The 19,818-nt window shown below is 50.1% G+C and overlaps 1 protein-coding gene and 1 long non-coding RNA gene across 9 annotated transcripts in view; one reads left to right on the forward strand and one right to left on the reverse strand.

The window, feature by feature from the left end:
* Positions 1-467: 467 nt before the first annotated feature.
* Positions 468-5,882, reverse strand: LOC109494287. The gene is made up of 2 exons (XR_002149017.3): positions 5,744-5,882; positions 468-5,023 (listed from the first exon to the last, which is right to left on the reverse strand). It is a non-coding gene; the product is annotated as an uncharacterized LOC109494287 (long non-coding RNA).
* HNF1B (HNF1 homeobox B) overlaps positions 5,806-19,818 on the forward strand; it is a 53,929-nt gene continuing 39,916 nt past the window's right edge. For 2 of the 8 annotated variants that reach the window (XM_019817542.3, XR_006589478.1), the window contains exons 1-4: positions 5,988-6,509; positions 11,244-11,443; positions 16,325-16,589; positions 18,259-18,494. In XM_019817542.3, coding sequence (XP_019673101.1) covers positions 6,166-6,509; positions 11,244-11,443; positions 16,325-16,589; positions 18,259-18,494 — 1,045 coding nt within the window. In that variant the 5' untranslated portion in view covers positions 5,988-6,165. Of the gene's footprint in view, positions 6,510-11,243; positions 11,444-16,324; positions 16,590-18,258; positions 18,495-19,818 lie in introns of all 8 variants that reach the window. The other 6 variants (XM_019817544.3, XM_003996581.6, XM_019817543.3 and 3 more) reach the window with 5 other exon arrangements.

The following is a 19,818-nucleotide window of genomic DNA, read 5'->3' on the forward strand; positions in this document are numbered from 1 at the left end:
CCCCCTCGGTTTGGGTGGGTAGAGGGTTGGAAGTTGCCAGGAAGGGCCAGAAAAGAGGCACTGAGAACGCGGGATTAGAAGGTCCGTCATTCAGATCCCAGGTTCCACTCCTTAACCATGTGTGGGTCTCTGGGCCAATCCTTCTCTCTCAGAGGTTCCATTTGCTCATCAATAAGGTGGGGTTGATACCACCTATCTCGTAAGTTCATGAGGAGAAGGGGAGAATATAGCAAGGGCACCTCACTAGCACTTATTTGAATATTAATCTGGAAACAGATTCCAAGGGATTTTAGTAAAGACTAGCGCTCTTCTTTTTTTTTCTAAATACCATACCCGAGCCCACATCGTCCAGTAAACACTTATGGAGTACCTGCTGTGTGCTGGGCCCACTGCCAATCACTCTTCATGGCTGTGCTAGGAGGAGGAATAGATTATTGCTCTGGAATGAAGGCTCTCTGTGCGAGGTGTAGTATTTATTAGTTTAATATCGTACTAGGTTGCTAGTTTTTAATTTAATCTTTTACAAGCTACTGGGAACACCCTATTTCTAAAAATGACCCAGGAGAAGGATGTGGGTTGTTGAATCGAAATGAGAGAAATCTCTGCTACCCCTAGGAGTTTCCCCAGCGAAGATCATCTGATAGCAGCATGTTTGGGAAATAGAAGCACAGAGTGGGAAGGGGTTTCTAGAAAGAAAGCTGAGGCCTGGGGTTGGTGGGATTTGAGATTTTCCTGTATTCATTCGTTATTAGCTCACAGCTCTCCCGTCAAAGGACTTCACACATAGCAGACGCTTGGTAGTATTTGTCAGTGAACTCAATCCAGAAGCTCTCCATTTAGAGAGGCAGTGGGGGAGACGGGGAGGGAGGGAGGGAGTCCCTGAGCCACGTCCTGTGATTGAGGAAGCAACTTAGTTGTAGGTAAGCCCTACTCTGGCCAGCCCGCATAACAAGATGTTCTCCTGTGTTATCGAATTTAATTCTTCTATTAACCCTATAAGGGATAAATTCCATTATTATCACCAACTACATGTGGTGATGATATATACAAAGACTCAAAGAAATTAAGTAACTTGCACAAAGCCATAGCCATACCCACCCCCACCCCACCCCCCAGAAGCAGCTGGTTTGTTTGGCTCCAATGCTAGGATTTCTCTAGTGCAATGTTCTGTATCTCTTGGGAAAGGCATTTCTCCTTCCTATATCCGCTTCCCCAACCTGAAAATACACTGTGATATGGGATGACTACAAGATCTCTTCAGATCTCTGGATTTCTACCTGTGTAAGTGCTTTACCCAAGGGTTGAGAAACTGTGGCCCATAGGCCAATTCCAGCCAGCCAGTTGTTTTTATAAATAGTTTCATCAGAACACAGCCACACAGGGGCATCTGGGTGACTCAGTCTGTTGAGCATCTGACTTATGCTCAGGTCATGATCTCATGGTTCATAGGTTCGAGCCCCGTGTCAGGCTCTGTGCCGACAGCTCAGAGCCTGGATCCTGCTTCGGATTCTGTGTCTCCCTTTCTCTCTGCCCCTCCCCGCTTGCACTCTGTCTCTCAAAAATAAACATTAAACCACAACTTAATTGCTGACAATTTGGGAAATTGAGCAGTACACATAAAGCAACAAAAATCTTCCTTAGTGGCGGCATCCAGAGATGATCTCTTGTTCCTTTGTTCAACAGCTATTTTATTGAGCATGTGCTATGTATCAGCCATCTCTCCAGGCATTGAAGAGGAGGACTTGAGACAGTTCCTGCCCTCATGGAGTCTCCTGTCTATGGTGTACTTTTTCGAGAGCTGCTCAAAAGCCCCGTGGCCGGCATTACACAGAAGTCCAGTCTGAGCTCTTAAGCCATCTGCCCAAAGGCCTGGAAACAGACAGCCTGGTAATATGGAACCATTTAGAAATGTCAAATCATAGAAGATTTATTTTTCAAAGAGCAGAATCAGAGGCTCAGAGAAGGATGCTCACCAAAGCCCTTGGGAAGGTGAAAGAGTCCTCCAGAAAGGAGTATTGTATCCAGAGCTGGAACCTCAGACTCTAACCCTGCAGTGCAGAAAGTTCTCTAGGCTACGGACTGTGCTAATGGTAAGACCCTCCCCTGCTTCGGAGCAGGATAGAACAGTATTTATGTTTTACTCTAGAGAAGATTTCGTTTTGATGCCTTCTAGGGACTGCCAAATCAATGGGAGAGCCTTGGAGAGTGGGAGTGGCAGGAGGTAGAGGACCAGGCTCTCTCTGCTATAAGCAAAGGAGGGTAGCCATGGAAAGTAGGGGGAAGATGGTGTGCCCAAGAGCAGAAAAGGAAAATCACTTATGCTATGAAGTCACAGGAGAGTTGAATCCACTGGAACTACGTTTGCCATCCTGTGAAATTTCCAACATGGTGCTCCAAAGGCCTTCATCCAGTAATGAGCCAATTGAATTTTAAATGACCTTACACCAGGGCCTGCACTTCCTATAGCAAATCTTGTGATTTAACCTGCAGGTGCATTTTTTGAGTAGAAGAACTTAGTATGATCTCTTTAAATACAGTGACTATTAAAAAAAATAAGCTAGGAATGAACAATATCAAAGAGATCAGCTGCCTCACTTGTTTGCATGTTTTCATGACCTATAGCTCTGCTTCTTTCTCAACGTGTGGGAGCCGGTCATCCTCTGGGAACTCACGATTACTAACTCATTTAACCCTCACACAAAAACCCAGTAGGGCATATTATTATCATTTTTCACATAAGGAATCTGAGGGTCAGAGTGATGATGCACTATGCCGAAGTCACACCGCTGGTTAAGCAGATCTGAGACCCAAACTGAGGTCTGTTTGATTTCAACATCTACCCTCTATTTCTCTGTCGTGGATCCTTCACTTCTGCTGTTTCAACTTCCCATCTCCCAAAGCAGTAAAAACTGGAGACTTTCCTCTTTTAACCCTGCTCAAAAGTCCTGAGCCCCAATCCCAGCCCCTCATTTACTCCAAGAGCTGCAAGCCACCTCCTTTAAAGTGTCTTATGGGGGCGCCTGGGTGGCTCAGTCGGTTGAGCGTCCGACTTCGGCTCAGGTCACAATCTCATGGACCGTGAGTTCGAGCCCCGCGTCGGGCTCTGGGCTGATGGCTCAGAGCCTGGAGCCTGCTTCAGATTCTGTGTCTCCCTCTCTCTCTGCCCCTCCCCCGTTCATGCTCCGTCTCTGTCTCAAAAGTAAAATAAACGTTAAAAAAAATTTAAAAAAATAAAGTGTCTTATGGTTTATTTTCCCACCTTTAAAAGGAGGCTACTATATCAGTTCATCACCATTGTATCCCGTGTGAAGCATAAGTACAAAGTATTTCAACTGTACTCTTGTTTCCCCTATTTGGGGGAAGTTTCACCAAAGGGTTTTAAGAGATAACTCATTGAATTAGCATTTATGACCCACATCCTGAAGAACTGTCTGCTGAGATCATTACACTTTTCCTTTTAAATGTCCATATGAAGAGGTAGGTATTGGATCTGCTCACAGAGCTATAGTTGCTGTTACTTACTGAGCACCCATATTACACCAGGTATCGTATCCAAGGTAGGAATGAGCAGGAGGATTACAGGAAGTTGCTGGACGTGAAGAGTCAGGTTGACTGAAAGGCATACCTGGACACTCATAGGAAGTTTCCCTCTGAAAGTGAAACTTCCCCTACGTTCACATCATTGGCCTGGGGTAGAGGGGAAAGAATGGGTTTGCTACCACCTGAATTTTGAGAGATAAGAAAACTTGAGTCAGACTGGGCACATGGTAGTTAGAACTACAAATCAAAGCTTTGTTGTTAAAAGGGAAGTGATTGCTGGTTTTTTAATGGGTTTTCCCAGCCGAACACAGAAACTGATCTTCAATTACACTTGACTGCTTCTATCATGATAGCAAGTGAGACACAGAGAAAAAGAGATTGTTCTCCAGGGACATTTACTCTGAACACTTCATTATCCTGGCTGAGGGGATCTCGGTAGGCAGAGAATGTTCTCCCATTGGGCCGAATTGTGAGGGGCAAGGACCTGCCATATGTCACAACAAACTAAAAGACAATAGGGTGAAATGAAGGACCCTCGTTTCCATGAACTTATTAACCCTTTCTCAAGGGAAGAGCCTGAGACACTGTAAACTTCCCGGAAGGCTCCATACACTCCATGCACACCATCACCCCCTTCCTTCTGGCTCCCGGCACGTGTCCCAGGCATCCCCAGCAGACCCCGTGTTTAAGAGGCAGCCTCACTCTTAGCAGTCAAACTTGGATCAGTCGCCCCTGAAGCTTCAGCTCTAGCACACCTAAGAGATTTGATCCAGAATGAAGCAGATGAGAGCCGCTGATCCTTCCTCCCCCTTGCTGAAATTCCACATTTCCCAGAACTAGTCCCAACTTCCTCCTGCCTTTTAAAGGTGGGAATGGTAGGAGATTTTGGTTAGAAGCCCCTTTGCAAATTCCCTGCTGATTCTGAATTTTTGTCCCTAATCTCCCAGTCCCTCCAACCTCAGTGCTGGATCTGCCCGATTCTGAGAACACTAAGCCCCCAAAGGGGTTAGATTTTCCTACTGGGAACTGGCTTCCTTCCCTTTCCAGGCTGAAAAGTGTGAACACCAATTATTAGACCAAGGGGTTCACAGGTGGTCTCATTCAATGTATGCACCACCCCTCCCCCTGCACTGTCCGCTGCAGTATTTCTCGGATGAGGAACTGAGGCTTAGAGAGGGTCAGGGGGTGTCGTCTGCCTATGGGTCTGTGAACGGTGGATCCTAAAAAGCCCCTTGCCCTGTTCTTCTGCAGGTCAGAACCAGCCCGCACGTCCAGGTGCGCCGCAGGCCTCCTTCCTTTCCCCCCTCGGCGCCCTGGGGAGATGCAGGTGAAACTCCCACAAAGCTGAACGGTTCCGGTTTCATTCCTGACCGGTGGAAAAAAACTTCATTCCCTCAGCGGCTTGGTGGGCGTCTGCTCCCACCAGTGCTGCGGTGACCTCGCGGCCGCAGAGCGCCATCCTGGGAACTGCTGTGTCCTGGAGCTGCGAATAAACCAGCAGGCAGTGGCCCCGGGGACACCCGGCTCCAACCGTCCGCGCAGCTAGCTGCTGGCCACGCATTGCTTTCGCCGCTAGGAAGAAGGCCCGGCGATTCTAGTTTTGCCCGGAAAGCGGAGGCGCTTTGATATTCCGGGTTTAAACAGGAGAGCATGGCCCAGGCGGCCAGCTCCCGCGAGGCTTGGGCAGCCTAGGTGCAGCCTGGCTGCTTGCGGGGCTCACCTTTGGCTACTCCCCTGACCATAAATTAGTGGGCGCCTCCTCCCAAGGGTTCTCCGGGCCTCCTTCCCGCTCGCCTACGCTCTCCGGGACAGCAGTTCTGCAGATCCAAACCTCCAGACCCGTGTGGTAAGGGCCTGGGGTCTGCAGAACGGTAGGAGGGGTAGAGCTAAATGGGGTCGCGGCGATCCGCACTCACCCCGCCTGACACCCCCACTTCCCCCGGGTCTCCGCGTCCATTCCCAAGGAGTCAGTTTCTCCTCTCCAGGCTGGCTCTCCCTGCCGGCCACCTGCGTCTGTTGGGATGCCTCCGAAGGTCTCTACTCTTTGCATCCTCTTCCATCTCCTTTCAAGAGCACCCTAACTTCTTCCAGCTCTCATCTGAACCCCCAAAGGGCAGTTTCTTCTCTCCAGACTAAAACTGGACCCGCAGCGGGTGGAAAAGCCCCAAAGCCTCCCACACTACGCTGCAAGCTACTTGCTTACCAAGTCCAAAGGTCAGCTAAAGTTTGGCTGATAAACAGAACCAGTACAAGAAGGTCTTCAGCCCCCCAGCGTGAGTACAATGGACCCTGGCAAGCCCTGCTCCCGGCCCGGGTCTTCAGCTCTCCACGTCTGCTCCTCATGCGCTCCCTCTCTCGCTTTTCCCCCCTCCCCACGACCATTTGCATCTTGCCGAAAGCCGGGCCCTCCCCACTAATTTGCATATCTTATATGGCCTAATGGTGGCGATCATGGCAAGTTAGAAGTTTTCTGACTCCTCTCGGAGGAGACTCCGGGACCCCGGGGAGTAACAGGTGTCTGAAGGGTGGGGGGGCTCCTGGACTTGGGGTTCGCTTGTGAAACTCCCCTCCACCCTCCTCTCTCGCGCCCACCCCCTCACCCCCTTCTTTTTCTGTCCTTGGAAAATGGTGTCCAAGCTCACGTCGCTCCAGCAAGAACTCCTGAGCGCCCTGCTGAGCTCCGGGGTCACCAAGGAGGTGCTGGTCCAGGCCTTAGAGGAGTTGCTGCCATCCCCGAGTTTCGGGGTGAAGTTGGAGACGCTGCCCCTGTCCCCCGGGAGTGGGGCCGACCCGGACACCAAGCCTGTGTTCCATACTCTCACGAACGGCCACGCCAAGGGCCGCCTGTCTGGGGACGAGGGTTCCGAGGACGGGGACGACTATGACACCCCTCCCATCCTCAAGGAGCTGCAGGCGCTCAATACCGAGGAGGCGGCCGAGCAACGGGCGGAGGTGGACCGGATGCTCAGGTAGGCGCGGACCGAGGTGGAGCCCCTAGAGCCCGGGCCTTGTGCCTGAGCTCCCCTGCTTCAGACCCCTCTCGCCAAGTCCGTTTCCCACCAAGGAAGTCCCCCGGGGGGCGCTCCGCTTCTCTCCCGACACCTGGACCCCTCCCAGTACCTCAGTCGGAGGGCCCTGAATCCGGAGCTCCCTCTCCCCCTGCCCAGGCCAGCGCCCCGGTCCGCGGGGTCCTCCCGGCCTGGGAGAACCGCAGCGGCGGAGCCCTTTGCGGGAGGATTGCGCGCGCTACTGAAGGTGCGGGTGGTGCAGTGAGACGGTGACCACTTCCCAGGAGCAGAGACTCGGGCCGCACAAATCCCGGGCCGAGCATTTCTCCCGGGCCAGCCTCCTACCCGGTCCCGGGAAACGCAGGCCGGCCTCGGGCGCAGCGTCCTGCTGTTCTTTGCAGAGGGCCTGGGGGCACCCGGGCCGGGACTCGGGGGGCCAGTGCTCTGGAGGGCACTCCCATCTGCAGCGCCCATGCAAGGCCCCAGGATTATCCGGAATCCTCAAAGCCGGTTCAGATTTGCAAAAGGAAATGTTTGCGTGTCGCAAGGCCCGGCCTGACCCGCACCGGGCAAAAGAAGCACGTATCTAAGCAAGCGCGGGGGGGCCGGGGGGGGGGGCAAATGCGGCTAAGACCACATTCGCCGAGGATTTGGTCGCCTACTGAGAAAGAAGGGCGTTTCCAGATCTCGCCCCCGACATCCCGGCGTCCTGGGGAATTCAGGCAGGCTGGCGGGTCCGGGATCCTTTGCAGGGCCTCTCCGACCGGCCGAGGGCTTTGACAGCTGGTTACTAATTATCCAAGGAGCCCAGCGGTACCCTTAGACCGCACGTCTCTCTCGGCCGCTTGGCTTGAGGACCGAGCCCCTCGCGTGGCCTCGGACACTTGAGCGCCGCAGTTTCAAGGCAGGGGCCAGGACCAAAGTTGCGCTCTGATTCAGGCAGCCTCGGTCGCACGGCCGCAGCAGCAGTTTGGAGTGGGATGTGACCTTGCATTTGAATTTGCGATCTGAGGGCCCAGCGGCTTAGTCTCTAGCAAAGACAATGGGGGGATTTCTAGTCCCCCCCCCCCAAAGTATTTGGCCATTCGTAGGTTTGGGGTTCCTGCCTCGCAGTTTCCGCGAGCGGCGGCGGTTTCTCCCGCGCCGGGGTTCGGGCGCAGGAAGGCGAGGGGTCGGAAGAGAAGCAGCCAGGGCTCCGGGGCGACCGGGAGGTCTAACCGAGCTCCCGCCGCCTGCCACGGGGAGCCAGCGGGGCCCAGGCCCATCCACCTGGCTGCAAGCGGCCGCTTGTAGCGGGGCTCTGGGAAGATTTGGGCAGCGCGAGGCGACCCAGGGCCCCCTCCGCACCCAGCCCCGCGCTGGGCTGGACGCAGCAGAGATGTAACATAAACGGCAGCACGTGGAGTTAGGGTGTTATTAATTTATTTCTATAAATCATCAACAGAAAGATACACAAAGAGTCGTGATTAGGTTGAAAAGAGAGGCGGGTTATTCATTGGTGAAGTTGTAAAGGCGGCTTAGAGGGGGAAGGAAATCCAAACGCCGACGCGGGTCGGCTAGCCGCTGCCCTCGCGCACGCCGGGCGCTGCGGGGCGCTCCCAGCCAAGCCCCCCGGCGCCGGACCTCGACTGCCCCGGCCGCCCCGGGTCGCGCGCACCTGCAGGCCCTGCCCGAGCCTCGGCCCTGTGCCCTCCGCCCAGCTCCTGGCTCCAGCGAGGCGGGGAGGAAGGCGAGGGGCCGAGCCCCTCAGCCCGGTATAGACGCTGGACAGACCCAAGGTTCCCCCCCCTTTCCCCGGCGGGCGCCGCCTTCCCTCCCCCCACCTTCGGGAGTGCTCAGACTTTATTAAAGTAATTTTTCAAGAAATTGCTAGCGGTTCCCAGGTCATTGCACGGTCGGCCCCTGAGCACTCCCTTTTTTGCCCACCCTGTTCTAAAGCCGAGAGAACAGAACTAAATTCACTCTTTGGACTGCCTGGACGCTCTTTATACCTCCTAGAAGGGAAAGGCGACAAGGGAAGGTCCGGGGCTGAGCGTCGCCCAGCCCCGGGACCCGGGCTCCGGGCTCCGGGCTCCGGGCTTGGAGCCTCCAGCGCCGGCCTCTGCCCTGGGGCGCCTGCAGCGTTTGCAAAGTGGGCTGCTCCCTGAGGAAGCCAGAGCTGAGGCTTCTTAAGGAACGCGGGGCGAGCCGTGCTGGGGTCCAGGGCTTTCCTGCTCGTGGGCAGCAAAGTCACGGTTGGAAAAGGAGCGTGCTGGGCCCACTCAGGGCGCTGGGGTCGGGCGTTTGACACCTGTGCCCCGAGCACGGTGGCGGCTCGTGCTTCTCCGGGTCCGTGTATTTTTGGGGGTCGGAACCCCCCCCCATATAAGCTGTATTTCCAATGAACAAACGTAAGCGGCTCTCAGGGCGCTTCCCGGTGAACCCAGGTGAATTCTGTGGTCAGAGCTGGAAAGGTAGAAATAACTGCGCCATCTTAACCCCTGACTCCTGTCCTCAGATGCGGGCTTAAAGGTTTGCTGCATTGCAGGGTTTCCCTGGGCTTTTTTTTTTTTTTTTAACCTTCCAATTGTTAGGCTAATATTTCTTTCCACAGAACCCTTCGCTCTAAAGAACATTACACTAATTTTGCTAGGTTTCTGGTACACACGAAATGAACACAGGTGAAGAAATTTGAACAAAACGGAAATAGTCAAAGAATCTGTTAAAGCGATATTAACTTTGAAAATCCAAACACTCTAACTTTTGAAGCAATTGTATTTGTTGGAAATGTTTTTCCGCCCTAAAAACCTCTGTGGAAATACTCGTCAGAAGTAAGCTTTAAAATGATCGCGGGTGTTTATACGGGTATGTGCATTCCACGGACCTGTTAACACTACTTTTAGTCAAGGTGAATTTTACATGTGTGAAACTGGAACGTGTTTTCACATTTTTTGTTTTTGTTGTTAGTTTCTTATGTTTTGTTACTTGGATGTAGCGTTATAGATACTCGGGAAATGTACTAACATATACAATTAATCTTAAAAGTTTGTCTTTCCCAAAAACATCTCCACCAAAGCCTGTGATTTCACGAATTTAATACCAGACTTGTTAAAATAGCCACAATTATTCAAATGCTTCCAAAATATGTTTAAATTACTAGGTTTTTAAATTCATCAAGCAAAAACTAATTTTATTTGATCTACGATAGGCACCATTTAGAAATGAATTGGCTATTTCATTTACAACACTATCCGTTTTGTCCTCTGCTTTACACGTCCTTTATTGTTTGGTATGAAACTAATTTTTTCCCTTTGTTTTTTTTTTTTTTTTTCATGTTCTATGAGGCCACTATACACATCAGCATACAGTAAAGGGGTGCTGGGTCTGTTTTAAAAGTTAAATATACAACTGTATTAAACAAACAGTACATGTGACGTATTGCATTAATACTTTTGTTCTATACTTTGCCTCATTTTCTTAATTTCCTGTTTTAAATTATATCTCTCACTTTTAAGTTAATAAGCAATAAAAGATACTAGCGAAGTTGAAAACACTTTAAATAAGTGCAGTTCAAAGGCCCTAATACATTGCTGTAAAGAAGCTTATTCGTGCCTGTGTTTATGAGAAATGAGAAGCATACACAAGTTCTATCCCAAGCTTGAAATTTATGAAAGCCATTGCCTTCCAGAAACCCTTACCCTATATCAGGGAGGAACTGCAAGAATACAGGAAACCACGGCATTTGGAATGCTTAATATCTGATTCAGAAATTGAAAATATCCCCACTCTGTTTCATCTGAGAGGTGGGGCTCTGGTGACTTTTGTTTTTGTTTTTGTTTATGTTTATTTATTCTTGTAAGAGAGAGAGACAGAACAAGAGCAGGGGAGGGGCAGAGAGAGAGGCAGACACAGAATTGGAAGCAGGCTCCAGGCTCTGAGCTGTCAGGACAGAGCCCGACGTGGGGCTCGAACTCACGAGCCGTGAGATCATGACCTGAACTGAAGTCAGACGCTTAACTGACTGAGCCACCTAGATGCCCCTGTTTTTTTGTTTTTTTTTTTTTAAGTTGCCTCACCTCACTGGAACAATTCTTCACTCCAGGAGGAACGTCATTGTAGTTCTTAAAACTTTTCTGAAACTCTGAAAACTGTTTAGCATTTGGCCAAGAAGTTCTCCTTGCTTCTTAGGAGATGGGCACACGTTTCACTCCAATCGCATAAGCTAAGACACCGAGACACCCATTCGGAATGGAAATAAGGTAGAAGAGGTCTAGCATCAGAACTGATGCTGGACCCCATCATTGCAGGATCAGCCAGCCCCGCCCTGAGCTAATGGCATCTCCACTTTCCAGAAGTGGAAAATTCTTGCCTTCAGGTCCCTCACTTTCCAGGAAAATGGAGGAAAGCAAAACAAAATGGGAACTTTTCTTTCTGCTTAATGAGAGAGAGCGTTGATGGTGCTGTCCCATCCCTGAAGACAGGAAGTCCTCCTCACCTTTACCCTCCTGATCTCATGTGAAAGGGACGGAGTGTACTGTATGGAAGATTTCATCTCCCTTTTTTCTAGGTTCTGTTTTGGCCTCCCCTCTCTCCCAAGGATGGAGAAATGGGTGAAGATCAAAGTTTTGCAGAGAGTTTAGGTAAAACTCCTAAAGAGAGAATCTTTCTCCCCAGACATCTTCCACCAGAATCCTAACCATCTGCTTATCTGTCTAGTGAGGACCCCTGGAGGGCTGCCAAAATGATCAAGGGCTACATGCAGCAACACAACATCCCCCAGAGGGAAGTGGTCGACGTCACAGGTCTGAACCAGTCACACCTCTCTCAGCATCTCAACAAGGGCACCCCCATGAAGACCCAGAAGCGAGCAGCCCTCTACACCTGGTACGTCCGAAAGCAACGGGAGATCCTCCGACGTAAGTGCTTTAATCCCCCCTCGACCTCAACCTGTGGTGACCTTTGCCCTGATTCTGACCCCCGTGGGATGCCTCAGTTTCCCCTTCATTGAGAAGGCCTACATAGCACTTGGCAAATATAAAGAAGCTGGCAGGTGGATTTGGTTTCCATAGTTATTGTACAATGGATTGGCTTCAATCATTTTCTTTTCCCATGGTCCTTACTACCCAGCCAGCTACCTTGACAAGTGCTTAGTGTATGTAGTGTACCTTGAATTTTCTGGTCCCTGCTTCCAACACCCTTCTCTTTGAAGCCAAGTAAGTCACAGTGGAATATTGTCCCCCAAGTCAGCCAAGCAGCTCCCCCTTGATATATAACCACAGATCCGAGTTTCCAAGGAAGACATTTTGTAGCAATCAATAATATTGATCACTGTTCCTGTTCTCTTCCCTCCCCTCTGAAGAGAGCATACAAAATTGAAGATATTTTTATATATAGATGTATTCAGAACTCGACCCTGATATTTGGGAGGGCGGGGGGAGGGTGCACATGCATCCTGAAGCAACTCAAGGTGATTACTCACATTTACCAAAATCCATAAAGCTTTGAGACTTGAGCCAGTGACGCTGCCTGATGAAGAAGCTTCTCTGGCTAAATCAGGACACAGCACAAGTGTCTGCATTTGGAATTCTGACCGATCAATACTTGTCATTTCCATCCCCATCCTCAAATCTCCTTTCTGTCCCAACATCCCTTCCTCCTAGTAATACCAAGAGATTTTTGTTTTGAAGTGTCGGGAAGTTGCAACAGCATTTGAATGATATTCTATGTTTATTTTAGGACAGCATACTTCCATTATCTTTTGATTATTTCCATCAGCCCCTTTCCTAGTAAAGTTTTGTATGAGTTTCTGCCCTTCCCGTTATACTATCCTCTGGGCCGTGGGCTTCTCTGTCTTTAAGATATCAGTTTCCACTGCCTTCCGGGTTGGAATTTCTCCCTTCTCACTGGATGGCCACTTTTTAAAATCATTCTTGTTTTCTGTCCTACACCGCTCTGAAGTGATTGTTTCAGTATTTATGGTCTCAATGTCTGTGGGCTGGAAAGGCCTTCGTGGCAGAAGGAAAGGTGTTAGACCTCCATCTCCTATTGTGGCTGCTTGTCTGAAGCATTAAATGGATAGATTAGAAGAAGCAAAGCGGCATAGGAGAAGAGGCCCACTCTGGGTTGACTCACCATCCATGGTGACTAGGTCTTTAAGAATTTGTGTGTCTGACATGAAGCAACTCTCTGTAATTCCTGAAAAGGCCTAGAACATTCTCAGGAGACACAGTCTCCGAAGGCCAGGGAACCGTTGGGCCTGCCCTCGCTCCAATCCAAGCCCCATGTGGTATCTCCAGTTTGAGCTGCCTCTCTGTGTTCAATGGGAGTCCCCCCAGAAAGGAGAGGGAGACAGGAAAGGCCAGCTAGAAGCTTTGAAAAACACACAAGTCCTAGAAAGTTTCACCACATGCTTGAGAAGAAACGTTTTACAAAAACATACGACAGGCTCTGCCAGGGATTTTTTTGAGTTATTGTTATTACTGTTTTAAAGCCACGTGAGACCTAAACCTTAAGAAACATTCCTTCATTCTGTAAATACTGTATGAACATCTATTAAGTGCCAAACACTGTGTGGGGCTGTGAGATACAAAGGCCCTCTTCTCCAGGGACTTACGGCCCAGTGGGGGAGATGATATGTTTGAGTGGATCATGACAGCAGCTTTCTAAGAGCTGTTATAAAGGTGTACACAAGGGGCAGCAGAGGAACTGCTAAATTGCCTAGAGACCTCACAGAGGGCTTCCTAGAGGAGGTGACGTTGGAACTAATTCTTGAAGGATGAATATAAGACACGTAAACACGGGATAAAAATTAGGAAATGAGATAAATAAAAGAGAGACACAAGTGAATGGGGTGTCTGGAAGGAGAAAGAAGTCGGAGAATTTAAAAAGATGATACATGGGTGCCTGGGTGGCTCAGTCAGTTAAGTGTCCAGCTCTTGATTTTTGGCTTAGGTCATGATCTCACGGTCATGAGATCAAGCCTTGAGTCAGGCTCTGTGCTGACCGTGCGGAGCCTGTTTGGAATTCTCTCTCTCCCTCTCTCTCTGTCCCTCCCCTGTTCTCAAATAAATAACCTGAAAAAGATTACATAAATTTTCTTGAGAAACTAAAACTAATAAGTGATAATATTCATGGGCCCATCTGCACATAGAGAACCTGCTTGTCCAAGCTGGCTCTGAGTCTGTAAAGAGGCTGTTGAAACCAGCTTCTCCAAGGTAATTTTTATGGGCAATGAACATTTTCTGTCTCTCCGCTCCCCTCCCCCCACCCTGCATTAATCTAGAAGGAAGTGGAGGAGAGGTGGTAGAGGCCAGAGTTTGCTTCTTCAAAAATTGAGACGCTAGGGCCCTGAGGTGGGTAGAGCCTGGATGGTTCTGGGCCCCCACAGGCAATGTATCAAGGCTGATCCCGGCACACACATAGTTCTGAACACAGTGCCAGTGGCTGCCCCCTCAGAGGACAGCCCCGTGCTTCTGGGCGGCTGAGTGAGCCTCACACCTGCCACAGACAACAGTGGAGTCCATTGTATTACCTCCACCCAAGTCAGATTGGAAGGTTTTGGGCATGTATTGGTTGGGTTTTGTTTTTAGCAAGAGATGATGCATAGTCTGCTGATAAGGAACTTCGTGTCTTTAGGCGGGGTTATGTCCTGGCTGATGCCCCACATTCATGTGACTTTGGGCAGGTCCTGTAACCAGTCTGAACCTCTGTTTCTTCAGTTATAAAGTGGAGATAATGATACTTCTTGCATGTAGAGGTTGTGAGAACTAGATGAAGGGATATGCTTAGAGGACCTTGTATGATACCCCTCCAGGGGAGTGGTTCAATAAATATTCATGGTTATCACGTCTCTTCATAGCATGTGAAGAGCCTCATGTTGATCCTGGGTCCTTGGGATTATCCATACTGGCTTTTGGCTCTTATGGTGACTCCACAGGGTCACAGTGAGGAGAGAAGACCCTGAGCGGGGAACTTCTTTCTCTCCCTCTTATTGTCCCTGAGGTAAATGCACTAGTTGGCTACCATGAAGCCAAATGACATAAGAGGTATGAAAGCACTTTGAGAGATATGGCGTCCATAGGAATTTGGGTCCCCATCACCATCCTGACTAGAGGTAGATGTTCTGAGAGGCTGTTGAGTGCCCCTTAGGTGTTCACCCAGTCCCATTCCACAGGCAGGGAAGCTGAGGGCAGGGGGGAATTAGGTGACTTGGCTGGGACCCGCCAGTATCCAACCGAGGCAGTGGCTTCCTGCCAGTAGATTTGGCAGAACTTTCTCTCAGGTATCTAAAGCAAGTGTTGGGAACCAGTGAAAACACCGCTTTAAGTAGCCTGAGAATCACCCAAAGTGGGTGGGGCCCAAATCAAAGGCCCCAGTGACACGTTCGGTCCATCCACCGAGGAGTCTGCTTGTACCTTGGCCAATCGGCAACCGGTTCAAACAAAGCCCAACACCACCTATCGCTGAGTCCTGAGTCCAGGCTGGTTAGAGGCCCACTGCTTCTGAAGATGGAACCAAATGGAAATGGATCCTTAGATTGGTAGTAAGTTCCCTATTGCCGGAGGGAATAGACTGGAAAACCACATGGTAGGGTGTTGTCAAGGGGATTCAAGCATTAAATAGTAGCCCCGACTTTGAACCTTGGAGAATTTTGGATCGAGTTGCCTCTGAGACCTGCAGGAAGGACTCTAGGAATGAAGAAAGAAAAACATCAAGGTCCAGAACATGGGGACCAGGAGTTAGGAAATGAATCTGTTATGTGTCCTTGCTCAGCAGGGCGGTTGGCCTCTATGCTTATTCATCTGTAAAATGGAACTAATGACCCTGAACCCTGCTTCATGCAGATATGAGGAGGACAACAACAAAGTTCGCCCACAAGTAAATATCAAACCTCATTTAAACCATATAGGCTAGGGTGTCATCACTGGGTGAGCTGCCACCTTTCATTCATTCATTCAACCAAAAATGTATCGAGGGTCACTGTGTACCTGGACCCTGGGAATTGGGTGGACAGGGAGCATCATTTCATCTATATTTATCTTTCTCCAACTCATTAAATGTCATTGCTGGAAAGATTCTGTGTCTGTAGACTTGTGCATTTGCCATCTTTTAAATGTGTAGGCAAGTCTGTGAGACATTTCCCTCTGGGGCTATTTCCCTCATAAATGGACCCCTGGACACACACATACGCACCATCACCTTTGAAATGATCTGAAATCAGAGAGCTTCTTCTCTTTCTAATATAAAACTCCAGTTCTATTTATTTCAAAGTACCAGTCGACAGGTTTGGGTCCTGGGTTTTTCTAAGAACATAGCATCATAATGTCGACCCCTAGGATCTATGAGGAGAGAGGAGAGGTGGGGAAAGCTGTTTTTAGTCTCTGAATATTTTGTCTAAGTGCAAATTGTACCTTTGAGCCCTTTCCCTCTAGATCTGAGACTTGGTTGAGCTCATCCTCTTGGACACCAAAACACAAGATGTCAGGATTCAGAGGGTTGCTTCATTGTCTGAGAGCCAGTGATCCAATGAAAACACATTACCACTAAAAACAATGGTTGGTCATATTTGAGCTCCTTTAAAGAAAGGAAAGGGGTGGCTTTGTGGGGCAGACTGAGGTGGGCAGAGAGGAGCCTATCATGGGCTTCCCCTCCGTACCCCACACCCCACATGTAATAACGGCAGATGGCAAAGCTTTGGGGAGAAGAATAAAGGTGTTTTTGTCTGTCCGTCCGTCTGTCTGTCTGTCTGCCAAGTGAAGGCTACAGACCCTATCAAATCTACTCCTCTCTCTTTGCAGAATTCAACCAGACAGTCCAGAGTTCTGGAAATATGACAGACAAAAGCAGTCAGGATCAGCTGCTGTTTCTCTTTCCAGAGTTCAGTCAACAGAGCCAGGGGCCTGGGCAGTCCGATGACGCCTGCTCTGAGCCCCCCAACAAGAAGATGCGTCGCAACCGGTTCAAATGGGGGCCCGCATCCCAGCAAATCTTGTACCAGGCCTACGACCGGCAAAAGAACCCCAGCAAGGAAGAGAGGGAAGCATTAGTGGAGGAGTGCAACAGGTAACACGACCAGAAACTCGCTCGAGCAGGCAGGCAAGCACACGGACCTGAGATCCAGCCCCTCAGTCCCAGGATATTGAAATACTGATTATCCAGCTAAGTGTGGCTAAATTGGGATTTCCCAATGTGTGTTCCACAGAACCCCCATTTCAAGTCAAATAAGACTTGAATAAGTCAAATAAGTCTCAAATAATTTGAGAAACATCAGATGCATACTTCCTCTTGGGGAGTCATGGCATAAAGTAACATATTAAAGATTCCGAGAAGGCCTAGAGTCAAGAGACTTACTTGGCTTTGTTGAATTGATTGTTAGCTGTGGAATCTTTTTTTTTTCTGGAGGATATTTACACCATGAGCTATTATTGCAGGGAAGATACTCTGAAGAGTCTAAAATATGCCAGTGAAATGAGAATCATGTGTCTGACCTCCATGCAGATTAGGGAAAAACCATTGGTCTAAAAGGAAACTTGGCAGAAAAGACCTGGTCAGATCTGTCCAATCCACTCTGCCCACACTGAATAGAGTTCTTTTGGTATCTTAACAACTGCATGTAATTTTAAAGAAAACTATTAGAAATCCTTAGGATATCTTATTTATTCATTCATTCATTCCTGCCATCCTCCCTGACTCCAACATTGATTTTTTTTAAGTTTATTTATTTATTTTGAGAGAGAGAGAGAGAGAGAGAGAGAGAGAGAGAGAGAGAGAGCACTCGCATAAGTGGGGGAGGGGCAGAGAGAGAGAGAATCCCAAGCAGGCTCCATGCTGTCAGCATGGAACTCAATATAGAGCTGGAACTCATGAACCATGAGATTCAGACCTGAGCTGAAACCCAGAGTTGGACACTTAACTGATTGAGCTACCCAGGTGTCCCTCCAACATTGACTTTCTTAAAAGTCTGGTCTTTGCTCTGGCCAACACCTGTGGTCTCTCTGTTTCTGGGCTGGGCTGGCTCTAGCAATAACATATGGCTGGGGAGGTCAGACCAGGAAGGGGGAGGCAAAGCAATCAGCTTGGACATGTCACAGCCTATACTCTGTCCCCCTGCTAGTGAGAAGCCCCGTAGCATCCAATGGTGTCTAAAAGTCTCTCTGACACGTGGAATTGGGGTTTCATGGGCAATGATAAAGCTGGAGACCAGCCACCTTGGCATGTTCTCCTTGTACCTCACCCAGCCTGCCTTTTGGGGAGGATTCCTGTGGCACAAATGAGGAATTTGGTTTCCCTGGCACCCTTTGGGGGTATCCAAACCCCAAACGACCAGAAGTCCCTTTGAAGGGAATCACAGCTAGTGAAGGACGTCACCTTTTGTAGGTCGGGAAGGGTAGCAACATAAGATGTCAAGAGGCCTGGTCTGGACCTTCTCCCTGAATTACCTGCCTCTCGACTACTCTCTTCTTGTAAGGAGCCACACCAGAGGCCTATGCCCCTCACTGACAGGGCCACAGAGCTTGTGCTGCACCTGTGTTTGGCCCTATTCCCACCATGTCATCAGAGAACTACTACACAGGCTGGACTTTTCTCATTACAGGCTTTTCCCCAGGATCTAGCTCTATCCTTGGCCTCTTCGTACTCCTGAGACCACTGGGATTGTGTGTCTGGGGCCAAACACCGGCAAGCCTCCCCCTGGCTGTCCTTGCTCACCATCTCCCCCACTGTCCATCCTCAGGGCAGAATGTTTGCAGCGAGGCGTCTCCCCCTCCAAAGCCCACGGCCTGGGCTCCAACCTGGTCACTGAGGTCCGTGTCTACAACTGGTTTGCAAACCGCAGGAAGGAGGAGGCATTCCGGCAGAAGCTGGCCATGGATGCCTACAGCTCCAACCAGACGCACAACCTGAACCCCCTGCTCTCCCACGGCTCTCCCCACCACCAGCCCAGCACCTCTCCTCCAAATAAGCTGTCAGGTAAGCCCAGCCCAGGCCTCACTGCCTCGGCAGCCCAACCGTCCTGCTTCCCGCCATGGGTCTCATCTGGGTCAAGACTTTTCAGAGGAGGAAATGTTCTGGGATGGTGCTCAGGCTGGCCTCCCGTTGCCAGAATGTTCTTGTGAAAACAGTGTTTGGCTGTGGTCAGGTTTCCTCTGAGTCCTTGCTCAGCCTCCAAGAGCCCCTCTCCCCAGTCTTCTCTGGTCCCCTTTCTTCTCCCTGTGTGGCTGCTGACTCAGCAAGCCAGTGCGGCTGTCAGATTAGACGGAGAGGCTGCCTTATTGGCATGCCAGGTCCACACTGCGGGCAGAGGGGTCACCTCCTCCACCCCTGTCCATATCCTACCCCAGGGCTCTGTCCAGCTCCAGCAGGAGGAGCCCAGGGGCCTCTGGGGAAGGGCCACTCTGTTGACAGTCTCTGCTTGTTCTCTGCCAGAGTTTGGGTGGAAACAGCCACATAAAGTCTTTGCACTGATGAATCAGCCAAAACTCATTGGGTACCTACTGTGTGCCGGGTCCCGGCCTGGATTAGCACGCCTCTGCTGTGGGGTGTGGGTTTATCAGGGTGGAAGCCCTATATGCTGAGTGTTCCATCACACATAGTCTGAAGGCACTTCTCCGCCTGGGGCTTAGTTCTTCCAGGAAAGCTGGCTTCCCAGAATTAGGATGCTTATTGAGGCCATCATGGTGCCCGTGTAGAAAGAGTATGGCATGGTCTCCCGCCTGCTCTGGGGAAGGGCTTGCAAAAGGAGAACCAAGCACCATTTCCAACTCAGGGTTGGTTCTGAAGTCTGTTGCTTCCTTGCCTGCTGGTTGCTCCACTGCTTGGAGAGCCCTGAGGTCTGGGGCTGGCCTAAGTATTGGGGGGCCCAAGCTTTTGTTCTACTCTGTGCTCCCACCAGGATCTCTGGGAGCCTGAAACTGTCCGGCATAAACCAGGGCCAGGCCTAGGGGCTTCTCTGGATCCAACTCCCATAGAAGGGGAAGCTCAGCCACACGGGGAGTAAGTTTTGGTTACTCTTGAGAGGCAGAGGAGCCCCTGATGGACACTGGTCCGATTGCAGAGTAACCCAGTGCCTTAATGGAAATTCAAAGCAGGGTTCAGAGGGCAGTGGCAAACGGCATGTGGCCGGCACTGAGCAAGACTGGAGCACTTGCCGCCCGCAGTGATCCACGGAGCTGGCTCTGGAGCTGTGGGGGGCATGGTTGGGGCAAGGGGCATTATTGAGGAGACAATGGCTATTGTGTTGGGACCTGTGATCTCCACACCAAAGTCAGGGAGCCTGCAAACCAAACAAAGGCCC

This window comes from Felis catus, chromosome E1 (genome assembly GCF_018350175.1).
Source record: "Felis catus isolate Fca126 chromosome E1, F.catus_Fca126_mat1.0, whole genome shotgun sequence".
NCBI classification, from domain to species: Eukaryota; Metazoa; Chordata; class Mammalia; order Carnivora; family Felidae; genus Felis; species Felis catus.